The sequence below is a fragment of the Python bivittatus genome, unplaced genomic scaffold (genome assembly GCF_059951505.1).
Source record: "Python bivittatus isolate LINGU-HERP-01145 unplaced genomic scaffold, Pbiv_v1 ctg000160_np1212, whole genome shotgun sequence".
In the NCBI taxonomy this organism is placed as follows: Eukaryota; Metazoa; Chordata; class Lepidosauria; order Squamata; family Pythonidae; genus Python; species Python bivittatus.
The window spans coordinates 8,032,970-8,055,379 of NW_028277076.1; the positions used below are offsets into that span (position 1 = coordinate 8,032,970).

The following is a 22,410-nucleotide window of genomic DNA, read 5'->3' on the forward strand; positions in this document are numbered from 1 at the left end:
CCAAAAGAAAAACCTCTAGTTTCCATTGTAGACTCATCTCAAACAAAGCTTTCACACTGGGTCCATCACATACCAAACTGGGCCTTTAAAACACAAGCCCAGAAGCATCTAATTCACATCTTACTGAAATAAAACTTCAGTCAGATGTCGATGCCTCAGACACCTCTCCTCTCACCACCTTTTTCTCTTCACTAAAACCTTCCATATCTCCCAAAGGCTTCAAATTTAAATTCCCCTGGGGATTTTGCTGTTTCCCCTGGCAACGTAACCCTATTCTGGGTTTCTCAGCTCTTCATCTCCAACTGGAGCCTACAGTTCTTGCTGGTCTCTTCTGCTTGCCTTTTCTGTAACTCTCATGTTGTTCCTTGCTCTTTGGGGATGGATCCATAGCTACGTTCTCTAATTCCATGGGCCTGATTTTCCTGGAAGCCAGCCTGACCCGCAGATTGGACATCTGGATAAAGCTGCCTAGATGTGAACATCCAGTCTGTGTCTCGCACTTAGGTGTAAGCACACACTGAATACAATTATTACTCTTCCGACTCAGCTGAGATCATTCAGGAAGAGCATCAGTTTAGGACCTGATTTAATCCAGCCTTGGGTTTCCACCAGGACCAACTAAATGCTCACAAACAGGACATCCTCTCCGTGGATCTTAGCAAAGAAATTCGAAGCCAGAAATCCCAATTCATAATAACCCATCAATAGAATGTTACAGCCTTTTTCTCCATGAATTTGGGCTCTTCCCTTAAAAAAAAAAAAAAGAGTTGTCCAATTTAGCAATCATCACTTCATTTAGAGGAAGTAAAATATATTTTTTGGCTATGCGCTCAACTTCCTTTTGCCATTTCACTGCTGTCAAAGCAGTGTGTGAGATTGGATTATTTCTCTATTTAATCCAGTATTATTTACTCCAAAAGTACTCTCAAGTCTTTTTTAAAAACTTTTTTGGCTTAGTACGGTATGTAGAAGAGCCCGTTTGGTGTCGTGGTTAAAGGCACCAGGCTGGGAAACTGTGAGTTCTAGTCCTGCCTTGGGCAGAAAGCCAGCTAGAAGATTTTGGGTCTCTCAACCCTAGGAAGAAGGAAGCCATGCCCATCCACTTCCAAAAATATTGCCAAGAATCCATGTGGTCACCAGAAGTCAAGGATGACTCATCGGCTCCTCCTGAAAAAAAGTTATAAAAATTCCACCTGTTCCTGCTTTGAACCTGGGTCTTAACATGAAGCTAGTGCTCAACGTTTGAGTTCAGAGCTCATCCTGACGTCCCTCACTACAGCTCCCACTCCCGTGGAGATTTTTTAACCATAACGTGGGAAATAACGCCGGATTCTTAAAGTCAAGTTCTCTTTTCATACCACTGCTGAAACCCAAACCAGCTGGGATTTTCTCATGCTTGGCATCCGGGAGAAGGCAGCTTCTAGAGATCTATACAAGCCGTGCCCTCAGAGAAGACCATCTTGGCCTCTGCTGGGAAAACCTGCTGCTTTTATGTAACTCAGTCTTCTTCCTCGAGAAGACCCCCCTTGTCTTGCCTCAAGGGGTTAAGCTCAGTGAGGTCATTGTTATTTTTATGATTCCATTTTTGTAAAAGTTAATGTCTAAAGTCTTTGCTTGCTCCTCTTCTTCCCTAGCACCATCTGCCACTCTCTTTAACATTACTGAAATGTCCTCTTTCGGCCTTCTTTTCAAATTTGGGGCACAGGATTTACTGCCACACCTTAAAAACCATGTTATTAGCACCATGTTGCTGAGGGGGTCAGCGTGTCATGGCAGGACCTCCATCGATTGGAGGTTCTTCTCGCCCCCCCCAAAAAGTTAAAACTTCCCCCGCGGCAAAAACAGTTTGTCCTCAGTCAGAGCAAATGGTCTCAAGCTTCAGAATCTTTTCCTCCGCTCTCCATCATCTGACCTAACTGACTCTAAGCTTCTGAAAGCGGATGAAAGGAAAAGAAAAAACTCAAGCCGATCGTTTCTTAAAACCTGGCTTCCAGGGTGAAAAACCAGCTGTGTGGCTGAACTTGTGACCTTCAAGGCAAGATGGAGTGTGCCTTCCTAGTTTCTCCTAATCAATATTTCCATAAAACAAGTTCCTGGCAGAGGATCCTCTTCAACATCTCTGTTGATCTGCAAAATGGAATCCCTCCACTGTGCAGTTGGTCTTCAGGAGTTGGGCTACAAGGCCCGGTGGCTGTGAACGAAAAGTGAAAAGTTGTACCAGGGAGAGTGTGTGAAGATTAATGCACTTCGTTCACCTTTCCGCACAAACTTTCTTCCTTTTTTTCCATATAACTTTATTGAGATTTTAACGAAGAAAGATAAAAACAAACAGAGTTAGGAAGCCCAGAAGAAGAAACAGAGTAGCATGACAGTAGAGCAGACAGTTGCTTGGTTTTAGTCCAGGAAGAGCACCCCAAGCAAGCCCTTATTGTAAAGGCAGCAGCAACCACTAGCTTGGCCAACTATTACTACTGGAGGATGTTCAACCTGACAAGAGGTCTTCAAAGATTTAGACAGGGAGGAGAAAGCCCCCAATATTCAGCCTGCAAGCAGGACCTGGGCTGTATCTCTGAGTTCAGGCCTCAATCACAACATCCTGAACTTGGTTTTGGAGAAGAGGTAAAACTGGTTTATGAAGTAGCCACAAAGTCCTACCTTAGGTGTAGGATAATAGTTTGTCCAGCCTGCATGGAAAAGTCCAAGTTGGGAATGTCATCATCTGGAATGCACAAGAAGAAGAATCAAAAACCGACAGCAACATCGCTTCCACCTCGATTCTCACCCAACTGAACTCTTCGATAGACTACCTGGCTAAGCAGCCACGCCCAGTTTGGAAGCTCTTGGACCTTAAAGGGCCGATGCCTTCAGCCTACAAAGCGGTCTCATGTCAGGCTCTTTGGCAACTGCCTAAACCCAAAACTGATTCTTTTCCAAGCATGATTGTTGCAGAATTCTCTTCAACAAGATGAAAGGGATGGAGTTACAACAATTCTAACGACCTTCCTGTGATCTGGTGAGGAGGCTGATCTCTTCACTAATAACAAGGAAACTTGCTGTGGCTGTTTACATCATGGTTTTCTAAACTTTTATTATTTATGATCAGCACAGGGAGTACAGTACATAAAATAAGCTCAGTCCCCTCCCCCCCCCCGCTTTGCCATTGGCCTCAGCTGGAGTCCCCTTCTTCCTTGGTTCCCCCCCAGCAGCATCAAACATGGGTGTTCCCCAGGGAGAACATTGGAGAAGCTTGGAGGAAAAGCTTAAGGGTGGGTCCAGTTAGTTCCATAAATCCCAATCAAAGGCAATAATCTTTTAATCTTCTCTTGATGCTTTGACCTTGCTCCGAAGCCAGGAGAGAGTGGTTAACAATGCAAGGAAAAGCCCATCACTAGTTAAAAGAAAGGAAGCTGGGCCAATTACTGGCAACCTGGCTGAGTCCATGATGCACGCTGATCTAAGAGCAGGTGAAGCATGACCCTCAAGACAAGTACATTAGAAGGGATGGAGAAGTTCCTTCACTTCTACTTTCATGTGGATTCTGGAACAGTAACTCAGCCCCACTTTTCTCCAACCTGGAGGCCTTCTATCGACATTTCCCCAAACTCCCCAACTGCATGTTCCCAGGCCATGAAGCCCCCAGTGTTGATTGGCTGTGCTTGCCTAGCATCATAGCCCAGGCAATTGAACTGGAGCTGCTATTGGCCAATGATCTGATCTGCATTTGGAATAGTGCATGCAGTGTTGGGTGCCCAGTTACTAGAAGGGTATTTGCAACAGATCTTTAGATAGGCACCGCCAAATTAATCAAAGAGGAATGGCCCCACAATTTCCTTAAAAGAGCCTTTTCAGCCCAACCTGGGGACTGAACTTCCTATAGGTGAACAGGGCTTCAGAACATTTCCATACCATTCTAAGATCCCTTCCAATTCTATGGTTTTATGATTTCCAAGGTGGACCTTGGCCACCTTGCTTTATTGAGAAAGGATATAAAATTCACTCCGGAGCTTCTCTGGAGTGAATTTTCAACAGGAAGGAAGAGATTCAGGCGCTAAATATGGCTGAGGATAGAATGAAAAAAACACCATATAACTACTAGGTGGAGCTGAGATGATCTTCTGAGTAGAATGAGGTAATCTTCTCATTTTTGAAGATACAACCATCTTTTGAAGGACTTACTTGTGTTCTCAAAATTGCCCCAGATGGGCATTGCTTCCTCACTGGAGAATTCAGCTAAGATCTTTCTTTTTGCATCAGCAAGGTTAAAACTCTGGATAAGCTGGGTAAAGATTCTCTCTGTTCAAACATGACTCCTGATAACTCCATGGAGGCCTCCACAGAGTTTTCTGGGCAACAGAATGGAAAAAATTTGGCCTTGCTGTCTTCTTAGATCTTTTTTTCAACTTCCTAATCTATCCAGCACCACTGAGCTCTCCTAGCAGTCTCCCAGCCAAGGTCAACTCTGGGTAGCATCTCCAAGATCAGCCAAGACCAACCCAAGATTGCCCTTGGCTTAACCAAAAATCAGGAGCAACGTTCAGATTGGAATCCAGGGTCTTCTAAGAATTCTTAGCCGAATTCTCTTCCCCTTGTAACACGGGCTAATGGAACTGGATTTCCTTCGCAATCAAACCCAGGGAGGCCAAGGTGGAGACATCTACTTGTAGAGCGTGTGAAAATGGCTGGTGGTGTCCTTCTCAGCTTGACTGGTCAGGAGGACCCACTGCTCATTTGTGGCTATTTTTCTTTGAAACCCTCCTGAGTTGTACAAGCAACTCTGTCACTAACACATTTGTGTGTGTTTGCGTGCATGTATCTCCCTGCTCTTTGCTGGTGACTTCTGTCCTTGATATGCTCAGCCTGTGAATAAGATATTATTATAGCGCATAGAGAGAGCCATTAAAGAGAAGAATCACCTACATTCTCTGTCAGACAATGCCCGTTTTTGCTAATTCTCATCTATGTTTGGGTCCCATCTGGCTGGCACAGTTTGCTCCAATGTCTCCTGTCCATTATGTTCCTGCTTGCCTGTTTGAATAATTTTTCCTCTCCACTTTATCTGCCTCCACCCCTTCCCTTTCTATTCTTCTCTCTTTTAATGGTCTCCCAAAGGCTGAACAGAACTTGCTTAATAGAGTAATGTCAAATATGTGCAAAACAGACCAATAAAAAACTAATGTATTTCCCTGCCTTTGTCTGCCTGTCTCTCGAGTGCCTAACATTTTCCACTCTAAAGCCCACTTAAAACACATCTCCAACAATTCAACACAAAACCACCACTTGTTGGCTAAATCTATGAGCTTCTCTACCCTGTTTCTCCATTTCGACTTTTCTTATTTTGTTTGCATTCGGAGACTCAGTCTGGACAGGACTAGGCCGGCGCTGAGCGCCTTCTGCTCCAAACTGGACCTTGATGGAGGGGTGCTGAGCCCCTGGAAGGATGGGGCCACCTTGTTTTCAAGTCCTGCGCGAGGCTCATCAAGAGCTGGTCTTCCATTCGAGGCTAGGGAGTTGCCGCAATGACCTTGACTGCGCTGCTTAAATGTGGGAGTGTGTTTCTATTGCATCAAAAAATAAAATAGAATAAAATAAAATGGCGGGGGGCATAGGAGAGGAAGAGGGACTTTTATGTGTATGAAAGAGCTCGCTCGTCGGGCCTTTTTTCAAAAGGGGATGACTGAAAGAGGTAAATGGTTTTGGCCCGGAGGTCATTTCAAACAGCTTGCCTTTCCCTTTCTCAACCTTTCTGATGCCAGGATAAAAAGAACTCAAGATTTATTTATTCAGGCGGTTGGGAGATCTGTCCCGTCTTCCCAGCCTTGTAACTCTAATCAGGATAGGAGCCTTGTTCTGCCAATGGACCATGGTGGAAGAAGAGATCTGAATGCCTAGAAACTAACCCAGCCCAGACAAATTGAGCTAGGATGCCATTAACCAGAGGGTGGTTAGCACTAAACTCTGCTTGCTTTTGCTTTCTCTCTCTCTCTCCCCCTTTCACTCTCTCCCTTCCTCTCTCCTTCTTTTTCTTTCTCTTTCTCTTTCTTTCTCTTTCTCTTTCTCTCTCTCTTTTTTCCTTCCTTCCTTCCTTCCTTCCTTCCTTCCTTCCTTCCTTCCTTCCTTCCTTCCTTCCTTCCTTCCTTCCTTCCTCTTTCTCTTTCTCTTTCTCTCTCTCTCTTTCTCCCTCCCTCCCTTTTCTTTTTCTTTCTTTCTCTCTCTCTCTCCCTCTCTCTTGCTCTTGCTCTCTCTCCTCCTTCCTTCCTTCCTTCCTTCCTCTCTCTCTCTCTTTCTCTCTCTTTCTCCTTTCTTTCTTTCTTTCTTTCTTTCTTTCTTTCTTTCTTTCTTTCTTTCTTTCTTTCTTTCTTTCTTTCTTTCTCTCTCTCTCTCTCTCTCTCTCCCTCTCTCTTGCTCTCTCTCCTCCTTCCTTCCTTCCTCTCTTTCTCTCTCTTTCTCTCTCTTTCTCTCTCTTTCTCTCCCTCCCTCCCTTCTTTCTTTCTTTCTTTCTTTCTTTCTTTCTTTCTTTCTTTCTTTCTCTTTCTTTCTTCCTTTCCTTCCTTCCTTCCTTCCTTCCTTCCTTCCTTCCTTCCTTCCTTCCTTCCTTCCTTCCTTCCTTCCTTTCTTTCTTTCTTTTTCCTTTCTTTCTTTCTTTCTTTCTCTCTCTCTCTCTCTCTCCCTCTCTCTTGCTCTCTCTCCTCCTTCCTTCCTTCCTCTCTTTCTCTCTCTTTCTCTCTCTTTCTCTCTCTTTCTCTCTCTTTCTCTCCCTCCCTCCCTCCTTTCTTTCTTTCTTTCTTTCTTTCTTTCTTTCTTTCTTTCTCTTCCTCTTCCTCTTCCTCTTCCTCTCCCTCTCCCTCTCCCTCTCCCTCTCCCTCTCCCTCTCTCTTGCTCTCTCTCCTCCTTCCTTCCTTCCTTCCTTCCTTCCTTCCTTCCTTCCTTCCTTCCTTCCTTCCTTCCTTCCTTCCTTCCTTCCTTCCTTTCTTTCTTTCTTTCTTTCTTTCTCTTTCTTCCTCTCCCTCTCCCTCTCCCTCTCCCTCTCCCTCTCCCTCTCCCTTGCTCTCTCTCCTCCTTCCTTCCTTCCTTCCTCTCTCTCTCTTTCTCCCTCCTTCCTTCCTTCCTTCCTTCCTTCCTTCCTTCCTTCCTTCCAACAGGGAACAAGATGTCAGAGGACCCACCACATTCCTTGGTGGTGGTGTTTTTCCCGCCTGCCACATGCCAGTTTCAGAGTTTGCTATCCACAGAAACCCCATTCTTTCGTGCCATTTGCAACTCTCTGGCCACGATGCTTGATCATCAAAAGACTCATCTGGCTTCAAAACTGGAAACACGCCTTCCTTAGTCTTCACTGCAGCAATCCACTTGTCACTGGTCGTGCGTTGCAGATTTGCTGAAACAAGCCTCTGACTTTCCAACGTCAGAAGTTGCCTGAGAGAGAGAGAAGCCCTCGTTTCTGTCTCATTCAGCATTGCTTGCACTGGAAAACAAGCCGCCTTCAGGGGTTCAGGCAGAAACAGCTGTTTGAGCTAGATCTCTTCCAACAGGAACCCGAGTGGGACCCTTTTCCACCTAAAGGGATGCTGTCAGTTCTGGCTGGTGATGGCAGTCTGGTTTTCAAGCAGAAACGTGACCCTGCCCGTTGGTGAAACGCTGCTGAGCGAGAAGCGGAGGAAAACAGCACCGTTGTGTGGACGTCTCTGCGTCTATGGGACGACGTCCAGCCTCCCATGATGGGTGAACCACAGTGCAATGCACAGCGATGTGTCCTCATCCAAGGAAGGAAGAGGGTCTTAAAAGATGCCAGGCTGGTTCGGCTCTCTGTGCCCCTGCCAACCCATGACCCAGAGAAGCCACTGGAGCCACAGAGGTGGCAGCTGATGACATTAGCTCTCACGTAACCCCAGAGGTCAACCCAGTGACCTCCTTGTAGCCTTTCCCAAAGAGAAGCTGAAGGGAAGAAAGAGGCTGGGGGGTGACTGATGGCTACGGTTACCCGGATCCAATAAAACTTACCTGTCGGATCAGTGGCCTCTAGGATATTTAAGCCCATCCTCAATTAAGACCAGGGGAGGGGAAGGGGGGCTAGGCTGGAAAGACCCCCTGCGGAGCCCCAACTGACCACCGCTATTGAGTGACCAGATGCAATCTGTATGCCTCTCGTCTTCTTTCTTCGCCGCAGCCGAGCGGCGAGGGTCAGTCCCCCGGGGCACCCCTTTGCGATGGCCTTCTGCCCTCGCTGGGTGGGGTTCCCCAACCTCCTACTCCCTCAGGTGGTTCCCAGGACGGTGCGCGAAAGAATAGCTGCTTTCAACGTGCCCGGCGACAGCTTTGACAGAAGGAGATGTCAGGCAGGTCCGCGTCCCGCCAGGAGACAAAGCCATCTTGTTAAGGGGTTTACAAAGGAGAACTTTGCTGCTGCGGTTGGAGGCTTTGGGCAAAAGGCTTTCAACCAGACAAGGGGAGTTTTATGCTTCCTCGGCTGGGCGTTGCCTAACCCTAAATCCGCAAACTTGCCTGGCAATGTTCGGGTGGTTCCCGGGTGATTTTTCCCAGCGGGTAGGGATCCTGTGCTGCTGGCGCCATCTTGACTTTTTCTGATCCTCCTTCCCCCCAAGGCTGAAGCACAGGGCAAAACATCAGACGGGCAGCCTTGTGGAGGGACCCTAGAGGTCGTCTAGCCCAACCCCGGGTTGACGGCAGCTGGAAAGCAATTCGGAGAGGATCTTGTTAAAGAGGGACTCAGAGAAGCGATTGCAGCGCCTGGAGATGGGAGCGAGTGTTGGAAAGAAACTCCAAAGGGATCCTGCCTCGATTTGGGTTAATTTCAGATGCGGCAGAGAAAAACCTCTGAACGGCTTTTGAGAGGGGAGGGCTGTTTTAGGGTTTTATTTGGAGTTTGTTCTTCAGGGAGATGGGCAGCTATATAAGGATGATGATAACAACGATGATGATGATACCCTGCATCCTTGACCTATCTGTTTCTTGACCTGGTTTATCTCGGAGGGCAATCTCTGGTCACTACAATATCCCTTACAACTGGTTTCTAATTTCTGCTTAAAGACAGAACCCACGGCCTTCCAGAGGCAGCTTATAAGCCAGAACCAGCCTTGTGGGGGAGAAGGATCGAAAAGGTTAAGATGTGTCAGCCTTCCCAGGTAGGCCAGACAGGAAACATGACCAGATGAACTAACTCTATTGTAAGGCTAACAGGATCTTGCAAGTCTGAAAGTACAACTCTCCCGCTGTCTCCTTCACAGCCTGAGAAACTAGGGAGGATCCCTTCTGAGCCTTTTGCTCTACCCATTATGCAGCTGAGGGCTGGGCTCCCTCTTATCTGACTGTTCCCTTGGCAGCATCTCTTCACCCCGAGGTCTTTCCCACATCCCACTACAAGATGGTGGCTGCAAGCATGAAGTGGTAGCCTCCATCTTGACTTTTGGGGACCTCTCCCTCCTCACCCCTTGGGCCTTCATGCTTGAATGATACCAGCTAAGAGTTCCAGGAACTGGAAGACCAAAACTTTGGGGGGCTCCAGGATTTTTGCTTTGAAATGAGGGTTCTGCGTGTTTTGCATTTCGTTAGCTTCTTTATGGATTCTTGTGCCATTCCAACAAGGGTTTCTCCTTCGTTTTCGGTGGCCCGTGATCCAGAGAACAATGATTGCTTAGGGGATTGAAATAAATAAATAAATAAGCAAGCAAGTGGGGAGCGGGGAGGCCAATATAGTCTATTCCCATATATGAAATACAGCTTGCTGGGGGGTTTTTTAGCCAGGAGCAATTCCTCGCCCAGGAAAAAGTGATAGCTGTTTTTTATGGACTTTTTGCTGAAAGCGGGAAAAAAAAATGAACTGGTGATTTATGGATGTGACGATTCGAAAGGGTAGAATACGGGAAGAAGGGAATTAGGGTACAACCTTCAAGAGGGAGGAGAGGTGATAAAGTTATTGGCAACTCTTGGACTCTCCTTTTCTTTTTAGTAATGCTTTTAAATTGATGTTATTTAAATTGATGTCCTTTTCTTTTTAGTAATGCTTTTAAATTTATATATATATATATATATATATATATATATATATATATATGGTTTTAACATTTGTGTGAGTCGCCTAGAGTTCCCCCACTGGGGGGAGATGGGGGGGGGAGAAATTTAATAAATAAATAAACAAACAAACTGCGGTAAAGAAGATCGGAAGATGCCTCCTTACATTTTTTTTCCTCCTTTCTTTCTTTCTTTTTCCCTTTTTCTGCTACACTGTTAGATTCTAGATCAGTTCACTCTTGTACAGGAAGAATTAGGGCAGGAATAGGAAACCTGTGCTATTGACAGATTTATTCAGCTTGTACCCTGCCCAGTGACTCCCAATACATGATTTTAAATACGTCTCAGTTACACGCATACCCAACCAGCACATTCAGAAAGTAATCGAAACTGCCTCTCCCCAATTTCATCTGCCCGTCCTGCCAGATCCAGCAGAGAGGGCATGTTATGGGTTCCATCACCTAGGGATGGTGGTGGGCATTTTCTGCTATGGTGCCCACGCTGTGGAATCTTCTCCCCCTTGAGGTGAGGTTGGTCTTGTCCTTGATGAGCTTCTGGAGGTCCCTCAAGACTCGGTGATGCCAGCAGGCTGGGGACCCCAGGGGACGGGGGAATTAGTGAGAGGGCTCCCTTATTTTTCACCTCCTTTTATTCTCTGTTCTGTTTTGCTTTTTACATTTTTCATTTATTTATTGACTGTTTTCAGCGTTGTTGTACGCCGCCCAAAGTTGCCTGCGGTGAGATGGGTGGCCACATAAATGGGCTGAATAAATAAAATAAATACACAGACACTGGGGGTTGCATCCAGAGGACCATGAATTCCCCAATTCTAGATCCAGCAAATTTCTGCATGGGTTGGTTCATCACCAGTCCCTAAGTGGAACCTCCATAGCTGGGAGCACCATAGCTTACAAAATCTTCCAAGGCAAAAGAGCTGAAGGTTCCTTTACATCCTTTTCTGCTTCCAGGAAGTCTCTTCTTAGCTGAAAATGAGTCATGCCACGATCCAGCACATGATGATTTCAACTTCTGGGTGATCGGAAGACGGCGGCGTTGAAAGGAAGGCCGTGCTAGTTTCTGCCCTCCGTGCTGGTCTTTTTTTCCCCCCCCCCCCTCCTTCCTCCCAACCCTTTTTTCTGAGATTGCAAACCTGTAATTATCCTGGACAATCATATTTTGTTTGCAAATAAGATCGTCCAGGGCAATCTTAACGGGAACGTCTGTAAGCCGTCTTGGGGAAGGGCAAAAAGCGGGCGAAACGTGCTTTAAATTTTAAAATTAAATTTTAAACAATGCTAATGTTGGCAGTCCGTCGGCTGTCCTGAGCTGTGTTAAAGGATACCAAACAGAACAGCGGCCCGGGGGTTGCACTGGTGATCTAACTAAACCAAATGTGTGAAGTTGATCATGGGGGACACACATGTCAGGGCCCCTAGATCTTTGTTTGCCTTCTGGAGAAAGAAGGCCCCAAGGAAAAATTTAAAGGGAGCTTTTAACATGCTGCAACCTTTAACTAAGAAACTTTTGAGAGTTTGCACGAAGCTACTGCGGCTTTAAAAACGGCATGCAAGCGAGGGGCTGCCGCTGTCGATGTGCCGGGAAGACACTGGAGGCCCACCTGTGGAGACCCTCTACAGCTGGGGAAGATTAGCCTTTTCCACTAGACCAAAGCCATTAACTTCTTCCAATATGCTATCACTTCCGCTAGCAAAGCCGGGAGATGAGTTATCGATTGAAAGTGACCCTGGCGGAGCCCCCTTCTCTTCCAGCCTGAGAAGTGTGCAGATCAGCCCGGCGTGAGAAGCCCGGCGTGGAAGCCAACAGGATGGTCCTGTCGCAGCTGCCTTGGAGCCAAAGGCTCTTTGGTTTTAGGGGACTCCGCGGCGGAGAGCAGGAGGAAGCCGGGAGGGTTGACAGGTGGCCAGGAGGGGAAGGAGGCCCTAGGAGGAATATTGGTGTCTTCTGGGTCCTGTGGGGCATCCTCCTGGACATTCTTGCGTGGCAGACCTGTGGGGTTTTTTTGGTGCCTTCAAGTCAGTGTTAACTCCTGGAGACTGCCTGGAGAAGTCCCTGCAGTTTTCTTGGCAAGGTTTTTCAGAAGTGGTTTGCCATTGCCTGCTTCTTGGGGCTGAGAGAGAAGGACTGGCCCAAGGTCCCCCAGCTGGCTTCATGCCTAAGGCAGGACTAGAACTCACCATCTTTCAGTTTCTAGCCTGATGCCTTCACCACTACACCAAACTAGACTTTTAACCACTACACCAAACTACACTTTCTGGATCCCAGTTTGGGGATCATGGTCTTAACAGATCTTCTCCTAGATTGGAGGAGAAAGAAATTGCTGCTCTTCTTCATCTGGAGAGGAACCACGCGGCCAGGGAGCTGTGGGGATTATGTACGGATCCCTGAATGCAGTCCCTAACAGATGCCAACTAAACTAACCTGAAATGCCCTAATAAAAATTCCTGGCTTCATCACTGCTTTCCCCAGGGTCACACTGGCACTAACCATCATCCCTTGCATGGTTTCGTGGAAGTCTAGATTTGTACCTGTATTACCTCTTTTGTGGGAGCTGAATTGATTGCCAGCTTGCTTGCGGGTCCAGTTCAAGGTTCTGGTTATCACCTTTAAATCCTACATGGCTTGGGGCCAGGTTATTTGAAGGACCACCTTTTCTCAGTTATATCTACCCAGCCCACCAGATCGGGGAGGCAGGGTATGTTATGCCCCCCCCATTAGGGAGGTCCATCTAGCAGGACTGAGAAGAAGGCCCTTCTCCGTGGTGGCTCCCTCCCTGTGGAACATCACCCCCACAGAGATAAGACTGGCCCCCACCTTGATACGCTTCCGAAAGGCTCTGAAGACATGGCTTTGTCAGCAGGCCTGGGGATCCCAGGTTGATACAAGCCCATCAAGTAGTTTGTCTGAATGTATTGTTGTCAACAGGGGTTGGGGAGTGTGGTGGGTTTTGTATCTGGGATCTTATTTCTGTAAGCCGCCTGGAGTTACTGTGAGTTGGGTGGCCATATAAATTGCATGAATGAATGAATGAATGAATGAATGAATGAATGAATGAATGAATGAATGAGCGAGCAAGCAAGCAAGCAAGCAAGCAAGCAAGCAAGCAAGCTTGAAATTTGGACCCCTGTTGCCACTCCGTCTCTGGCCTCTGTTCGTGTCTGTTTTGATTCACTGCCACACGCTGCTGTTCTGATTACGCGAGCGCAGCACGTGATAAGCCACGTGATTGGTGGAATCCTCCAGCTTTGCTGCCTTCCTGTTTCTGCACCAATCACAGCCCTGCATCTAGAAGAGAGAGTGAGACCTGCCTGCAGGAGACCGGCCATCATCTCTAAGCTCCTTCTTCTGCCTTTCCTACACACCGTTCTGTTGCAACCTGAGCTGATAAGCAAAGCCCAGCACCACAGATTCCATTCTGAGCTGGGTAATTTACTCCCTACGGGCATCTGAAATATTCTCCCCCTCTTTGAGGGTTTTCAGTGGTTGCCCTCTTTTTCCTTCTGCAGATGAACGAAAGGCCCAGATCAGCCCAGAAGGTCCACTCGGATGCCAGCTATGACTGGCCTCCAGAAGCATAACTGATCCACAGACCTTGTGGCTGTAGTCGTTTGCTGTTGGTCTAAAGGGGAAAATCCTACTTTAACACCAGTACAGCTAAGAATCGTATCAGGCTGTCTCACTCACGGGTTGGGAGCGAGATGGAGACATCATGGGGACACGGCTGAAAAAAGAGGCTGTTGGGACACGTCTGTGCCAAGGGGGCAAGCAGGAAGAAGTCTATATACAGAACAGGAATGACTAAAGTTCAGAGCTCCTAAGGGACAGAGGACAGATGGAATCCTTTTTGCCATTATCAAAGAAAGAGGAGCTTGAAATCTTGATTGATCTCCCAAAAATTATTCCTAGATTGATTAACAGAAAGATCTGATTTCCACTCCCCTCCATCTGGGTCCACCGTTCAAGGAACAGCCTTAGGTGTCCTTCAAGGAAGCTGTTCACCCAACAACCCAACCTCATGACTGAAGAAATCCATTTTCTCCATCTACACCTGGCATGAAAACACACCCTAACCAAAATAAGCTGGCTTCTCACAAAACACACCAACATCAACTACTGTTAAGAGGCTTGCTTGGGTGAAACTGGATAGAAACAGGATGGCAACTGGACTGTAACTGGGCACAAGATTTACGGCGACCTACGTAGACCACGGGTAGACTATCTAGTTGGCAATATGGAACTGATGCTGGAATAAACCAGCAGAGTTAGAACAAAACACGAACACTGAAATGGCAAACCTCCATGGTTTTCTTTTTGTCTGTGGGAGAACTTAAGGGATGTCTCAAATCAGAAAGGTAGAACAAAGGAACGGGTTCACATGTAATATGCTTGTGGGATGACAGTGGTTGATTAGGAGGTCAGCTTGCGAGAAGATCCAGCGGGTTCTGCTCGCAACTCTCCAAATGCAGGACAACTAAACCCGATTAAGATAACTGGAAGAAATCAGGTTGGGCAACCAGCTTAATCTCTCTTAAACAGGATTTCAGTTGGCCTTCCCATCCTGTTTCTTTCATCCTACCAAGCCACGGAGGCAAAACATTCGATTCCCCCCTCTGCTTTTCTCCTGGACCCGTTTCAAATGTGCACGGCGTCGCATTCGAGACCAAACATTTTAACATTCCACGTTTCCCCGAGAAGCACCTTCTCCTTTCAATCTTTTGTACCCTCTTTACCTTGAATCGGATTTTCAGCATTGAATCCACGGGGCCTGGGGAGGCAACAAGCCGTGCGGCAAAATATAAACAAAAAAATTCCTTTCGCGAAAAGAATTTGGAAAAGAAAAGGCAGACATTGAGAAACCCAACCAGATTTCCCAGCAATTAAGTCAAAGACAAAGCAACACTCCTAATGGTTGGTTATGAAAAGGAAAAGGGCGATTCCCCCCACCCCATCCCCTTGCCAAGCTAAGCTCTTACAGGTAGGAAGATGGTTTGCTCTGGGTCAAGTCCAACCCTTGCAGTATTATGTGTTTTTTTCCCTTCCACAAAAAATGCATATCCTCAACAAAATACAGTGCGTCCTTCAGATGCTCTCAGTACCCCAGGAATCACAAAGACGGGCTCGGCGAACAGTTGTATGTGAGAAGATGAAACAACCCCACACAAATGAAGAAAGGAGAGTTAGAAAGGCCCCACTCCTTAGAAAGGAGAAATAATGACACAAATATTTTAATAACATCTTCGTTCGCAGGAGCACACTCTGCTTTTCTGCGGGCCACCTTGGCATTGAACAGCGTAACAAAACCTTGCTGGAGAAGGTGGGTAACAGTTACCAATTACTACCCTGATTCTAAGAGCCAGGAGGAAATTAGCAGAAGGGGAGCGAAAGAGCTTTTGGTCCCCTTGATTGCCATTAATTCTGCGCCAGGCTGACCTTGTCTTGGAGCCGATGATATTCTTTCAGCCTGTACACCGGCAGAAAAGAGGGGGAGAGGGAGAGAGAGAGAGAGGGAAGGAAACAAAAATTCATTATGAATTTACATGTACGGCAGGAGGATTCAAGGCAATTAAGCTACGTGAAAGGAAACAACAGTAAACACGAGGTGCATTTATCAAGACAGGTTTTGTTCCTGCATTTTTTTTCCTCGTCTCCAGGTTGCTAAACACACAATTATTTTGTGTCTGTCTGTCTTTCTTATCTCTATCTGTCTATTTATCTCATCTATCTATCTATCCATTCTCTCTCTCTCTCTCTCTGATCCATCCATCCATCCATCCATCCATCCATCCATCCATTCTATCTATCTATCCATTCTATCCAATCTCTCTCTTTACCTATATATCCTTCTATTCTATTCTATTCTATTCTATTCTATTCTATTCTATTCTATTCTATTCTATTCTATTCTATTCTATTCTATTCTATTCTATTCTATTCTATTCTATCCATCCATCCATCCATCCATCCATCCTATATATCTATCCATCCATTTTATTATTCTTATTCTTTCCATCTATCCATTATATCCATCCATCCATCCATCCATCCATCCCATTCTTCTCCTCTCCTCTCCTCTCCTCTCCTCTCCTCTCCTCTCCTCTCCTCTCCTCTCCTCTCCTCTCCTCTCCTCTCCTCTCCTCTCTCTATCCTTATCTGTCTATCCATCTATCCATCTATCCATTCTATCTATCCATTATATCGGATCTCTCTCTTCTTACCTATATATCCATCTATTCCATTCCATTCCATTCCATTCCATTCCATTCCATTCCATTCCATTCCATTCCATTCCATTCCATTCCATCTTTCTATTTATCTCTCTATCTAATCTCTCTATCTATCCATTCATCCATCCTATATATCTATCCATCCGTTTTATTATTCTTATTCTTATTCTTATTCTTATTCTTTCCATCTATCATTATATCCATCCATCCATCCATCCATCCATCCATCCATCCATCCATCCATCCTCTCTCTCTCTCTCTCTCTTTCTCCATCGTTGCTCCCTTCCTCCCTCCCCCAAGGGCTCTGGAATAAAACATTAGCATCCAGAACAAAGAAGTTAACAGGTTATAGAAGAACTCATTATGTAAATGTATCATTTTTCCATGGGGAAAATGGTTGGGGGGGGGATGACAGAGCAGTAAAGACTAGGGGAAATGAATGATGGCAAATGGTGTTAAATAGAAAATAGTTTTCTTCTCCTAGGAGTTCAACAGCTGAGAGGTTCTCTTTGTGTTAGCGGGCCATTCCCTGCAGATAGAAAGCTAGCAAATCAGAAGGAAAGAAGTCCATCTTTCCTCAAAACGTATTAGCTTTCATGTCAAGCACATCTTTCATAATTTGGGGAATCAGGATGCCTTACCTTTGCCTTCAAACTTTACCATCCAGAAAGGACTTATCCACACGCATTCAAGAAACAACGCGCAACACTTTTCACTAAAACGCTGTGATCCCTCAGTGTTTGAAGCGGGACATGGCACAAAATGCCTCTGGGCTAGGGCAACATGTGTTTGAAAATGCTTGAAAATGAAAAGAGCGTGCCTTTCTTTTCTGCTTCACAAAAGGCTGGGGTTCAAAATGACTCTGGATTCAGTTCTTTTCATCTTCTTTCCTTCCAACATCAGCAGTTTTGCGTTTCTGTTTTGACCCTGGGCTATCACAACCGGTCCTAAACCTGACTGTGACAGCACCTGCCTTGAGATACGAAACATTCAACTGAAAACATTCAGATTTGGGGGAAAAATAAACAAGTCCTTTTTTTAAAAAAAAAAATCTCCATCCCACCATTCTTCTGCCCTATTTTCTTCAATCCACCCACCCCACATTTTTGTCCAGATCTGTCCAAATCTCCTTAGTATGAACAGACAACTTAGGACCTTTCATGTTTGGCTGTGGGCCCACAGCAAGCACAGCCAGATTAAATAAAGGTCCAGCAAGAACACTTCCAGAACACACTAAGCTTGGTTAATCTTACCATTCATTCATGTTTCTTGCTTTCTCCTTCTGTGGTTTAGCTTCTAGTCCAAACCCAGCCCTGGGGGTTAGTTTATGATTCAGTATGTTTTGCCAACTCAGGAAAGAGGTTAATGCGGTTGCCAGGTGATCTGTGTTATGCGCGTGCCATCATGGAATTGCAAAGAGCACTCAGCCAGCAGCAGCAGCAAGAAACACAGCCACTGGGCATGGAATGGGAGAAGAAATGGGGAGGATGGACTTCCAAGTCTGGTTCTGGGACCTAGAAGCCCAAGACAGAAGATTCTGGTGGCATTGCAAGATTCTGTTGGGCTCTTCTAGGTTTGCAACAGACTTTCTTTCTCCACATTAGCTGCCAATATAATCCTTTTGGGTGATATTCCAGAAATATGGTGGGAGTTGTGGTTCTCCAAAAGAGACCTTCTCAGCAGTGGACCCTTGCTTATAGAATCCTCCCCAAGGAAGGTCATCTGACATCTCTGTCTTCTCACACCAGATAAGTCTTTCATCTTCTGAAGTTTAACCTTACCACCAAAGCATCTTTAGCTCTGAACATGTGCAGCTTCTGCTGGAGTTTTGGAAGAAATACTTTTGGTTACAGCGTCAGAATTCATTCCTGGTCCTTTTTTAAAAACCGGTGGTACATTCATTTAAGATTGCATCATTACAATACCTGCCGGTTTATCTGCTGCCTCAAAACTTTGCTCAATCTGCTTGAGGGAACAATACATTCAAAGCTTTGTGCTGGCTAAGTATTCTGGGAGTTGTAGACCACCACATCTGGAGACCCCTCCAGGTTGGGGAAGGCTGGTCTACATATTGATCAGGAGAACATTTCTGAAAGCAAGAATTAAAACTCTTTGTGCACGTGGGATACCGTGTTTATGCTGAATACAAACCTAAGGGAATTGATGTTGATGAATCCAGTAGCATCAGATGGTTCATAACCCCCTTGAACATCCATGCTGAATGAAAAGAAGATGAAAGAATGAATTACAGCTGCAATATTGGGTACAGAAAGAGACTAGGGTTTCATTCAAGGAAAGTTCGAGCGACCTCTTTGTGCAATATCTTAGACCAAGAGTTAGAACAGAAGTAGGTAGCCTCCATACACTCTAGACTACAGGTCCTACACTCCCTTGCCCCTTGGCCATGCTAGCACTGGCTGATGGGAACTGAAGTCCAAACATCTCAAAGGCCCCAGGTTGCCTACCTTGAGGGATACAGCCAACATGCAAAAGCTAAGCAGAATTGGATTTCACATGTTGCTTGACCAAACCGGTAATGTAGAAAAGGCAGGATGTAAGGATAATAAAGTAAGACTTCACTGATACCCCACTTACATGGGAATAATTTCCGTATACCAACTGAGTAGCCATAAGAATTCTGGAAGCCTAGAGTCTGAACTATCAAACCTAGACTTGAGGCCATCAAATATAACCTAGTGTGCAGGAATCCAGATTATAGGATCCCTGACAGATAATTGACCAACTTCTGCCTATACATATTAAATGAAGGGGCACTCACAATCTCTGTTGGCCGTGGATTCGATTGTTGGAGTACTCTGCTTTTTAGAAAGTTTGTAAAAACAGGCATTGGACTCTTAACTTAGATCCATCATCTCATCTCCTACATTCCAGTGATGGAAAACAGACCTTCTATGATGTGACACCCCTTCAGCTACTTGAAAAGCCCTAAACCATGATTTATCAATCACAACCATGGAGGGAAATCACTCAACACTATGGCTGGCCAACCACATTATGGCTTAGCATAATGATAGAATGGTCCACTGTTTCTCTGTGGATGTAATAATAGGTCTGGTATGGTAGCTGGGGCGAGATATTTTGCATAACTCCCACAGCCTGCTCTTAGCCTCCTTTGGAACTTGCAAAGATGTGCCGGTGTGGAAACTTTCTTCCAGCTTTGGCAAATGCTGTGGAGGTGATACATCTCCTTGAAGATCTGCGCAGCCCTGGGGACCTGCCAAACACAGATCCTTTTGCTTTAGAAAGATCTGTCTGCATGAGCAACCGGGGGATAAAATGACCCACAGTTATAATCAGATGGGTGATAATCAGTTGATTCATTTTAAACCGGTGCCCCCAAGAGAAAGATGGATCCTTTCTACAAGTCTTTCTAAGGGTTCAGAAATGAACCTCCTGGGTTTCCAATGTGTGAAAAGGCACACAGCACAACCCTGGAGCAGGAAGGATTGCGCAGACGTGATGGCCCAGATCTGAGCAATTCCCATTTAGCAGTGTCAATACTATAAGCTATATATTATTATCAGGTGGGGAAGAGTAAGCATTTGAAAATCAGATGCAGGGACGGTCAACCCCAAGACTGGATTGCCTCCAAGGTAGAGATTTGTCAACACCTCCCTGAGAGAGTGTGGCTGTCCTGAAGCTTGATTCAGTGACAAAGCCACCTCTGTTTTTTCCCCCCATCAAAGGCTCTCAACCTTCACCAGAGCAGAATTCACTCCTTGCACACAATCACCTAATTTAAAAGTGGATGTCTTTCGACAACCTTTGGCTTGAAAACGTTCGTCTTAGAAAGACCCTTTTGTTGGGCAAAGTGCAATCCCATTAATTATGGGGCAATAAAAACAGGCCGTATAATGTTCAATGCACCCAAGGTCTTCAAAGCAACCTCTTTTCTTCTTTCTCCCATTTCCCTCTGTGCTTCTCCACCCCCCAGTTAAACTTTACCTCCCCCGTTTCTCAGATGACAAGAACACCAGTTGGTTTACTTTGCTAAGGAGATACTGTTTTTTCACCTTACCCTCAAAGCCTTATTCTGACCCTGTAGCAGATGTCCATGTTCTAACAAATTTGTTTTCGACAAACCCAGCCCCTTTTGATAGAACAGGTGGAAGAAAAATGTTTCTTCTTGAGCATTTTGACAAGCGAAGATGGTTTGAAAGGTTCTTAGTGCCAGGAAACCACTTGACGTTTCTTGCAACTTCTCAGCAGGAAGTGTGCACACCTCCGCCCATAATTCAAACTCTCGCCAAATTCCCATGGATCATGAGAAAATTTTGGATGAGACCATCATCATTGTTCTTCTCCTTTCTGATTTCAGTTCTCAGTGGCAGGGAAGACAATTGAAGGAGAAATTTGTCTGTTGATCAATGTTTCATGTAGGAATATGCAGAGAGATGGGGACATAGATCAATGCCCAACCTATTTTAAATAAGCACTTACAAGGATGGAAGGCTGTCTTGCCTACCTGTCTGGAAAGCGGGGGCTTGGGACATCAGAAGTGGCTTCAGTGAAGTTGCTTCTTGTTCTAGTTCCATGTTTCAGACCCAGAGAAGGGAAGATGGTTAGGGGAGGCTGGTCAAAGGTTTGATCTACCCGTGGTGCATAATTTGCAGATTGCCTCGCTAACAAATATTGGGCAGGTAATCAAGGGCTTATTGAGATGAATCACTGGCCTTTTAATCACATTGTATTAATTTTTTTGATGTTGGAGAAGACTTCTGAGGAGACCATGGACAGCCAAGAAAACAACAAATGGATCATCTAACAAATCAACGCAAAATTCTCACTTGAAGCAGAAATGACCAAGCTCAAATTATCCTACTTTGGACACATTATGCAAAGACCCAGCTCGCTGGAGAAGGCTCTGATGCTGGGGAAGGTGGAAGGAAAGAAAAGAAGAAGATGACCAGCAGCAAGGTGGAGGGACTCAGTTACATTAGTGATGGGTGCACCATTGGAAGAACTGAAGGACCAGGTTAGGGACAGTTTGTCATGGAGAAAATCTATCCATGTGGTCACTAAGAGTCAACAGTGACTTGGTGGCACTGAATCAATCAATCAGTCAATCAACCAATTGCTATCCAGGCAAGCCATAACAATCCTCAGAGAAGTCCATAATCCTGGGAAAGGTAGAAGAAAAGAGAAGAAGAGGATGCCCAGCTCCAAGGTGGAGGGACTCAGTTACAGTGGCGATGGGTCCACTGATGGGAGACCTGAAGGACCAGTTTAAGGATAGATCATCATGGAGAAAATCTATCTATGGGGTCACTAAGAGTCAACACTGACCTGATGGCACATAATCAATCCATCTGTCAATGGGAAGAAAGAGAAGAAGAGGACCAGCAGCAGCAAGGTGGATGGACTCAGTTACAGTGGTGATGAGGGAACTACTGGAAGACCTGAAAGTCCAGGTTAGGGACAGATGGTCATGGAGAAAATCTATGTGGACATTAAGAGTCATCACCAACTGGATGGCACATTGATGGATTATCTCCCTGGAAAATGAGACTCTGGACTTGATAGCCATCTGAGTTTGGGACTGTGATACCTAGCAGAGAAAGCAGAACAAAACCAGCTCTACCTCTATGACAGCCACCTGCATAAGACTCTTGGTTTTACCTGAACGCTCCTACATCCTTGCTACTTGCTGCCACCGTAAGACAATACATGCCAGCTATAAATCTCTGTTTGGCCACAAAGGTGGTTCTTCTGTCTCTCGCACTGATTTCCTTTGCGGGGTGGTTGTGAGGATGAACTTGGGGAACTCTTCTGTTCTGAGCTCCTGCGGGGGGTGGAAGGATCCACCTGCAAATTCCAAACATCTAGAAGTTTGCAGCCAGCCCTCCTTGTTCATTGTGGCTTCAGGAAATCAGGAGGGGAAAAAACCACAATTAGTTTGCAAGCAGAACAAACTTCTACCAAGTCTGTTCAAGTGATGATATATAGATGGGTGCATCATTAGTATCTGGAACATCCCTGGATGAAGACTAACTCTTTTTAAGATTCAGAACTCTTCCCCCACTTTTTAACATCCCAACATAAATAGGATTGGATTTTTTAATGGTTTATGGGGCATATCTGGGGCTGTTTTTCCTGTGATTTAAAAAAAAAAAAAGTACAA

The 22,410-nt window shown here is 45.6% G+C and overlaps 1 protein-coding gene across 1 annotated transcript in view; it reads right to left on the reverse strand.

Moving 5' to 3' along the window:
* Window positions 1–15,253: 15,253 nt before the first annotated feature.
* Window positions 15,254–22,410, reverse strand: part of ASS1 (argininosuccinate synthase 1) — a 73,925-nt gene continuing 66,768 nt past the window's right edge. The window contains exons 14-15 of the mRNA XM_088147093.1: window positions 18,420–18,485; window positions 15,254–15,505 (exon numbers count right to left, since the gene is read on the reverse strand). Of these exons, the coding sequence (XP_088003219.1) occupies window positions 15,454–15,505; window positions 18,420–18,485 (118 nt within the window). The 3' untranslated portion in view covers window positions 15,254–15,453. The remainder of the gene's footprint in view (window positions 15,506–18,419; window positions 18,486–22,410) is intronic.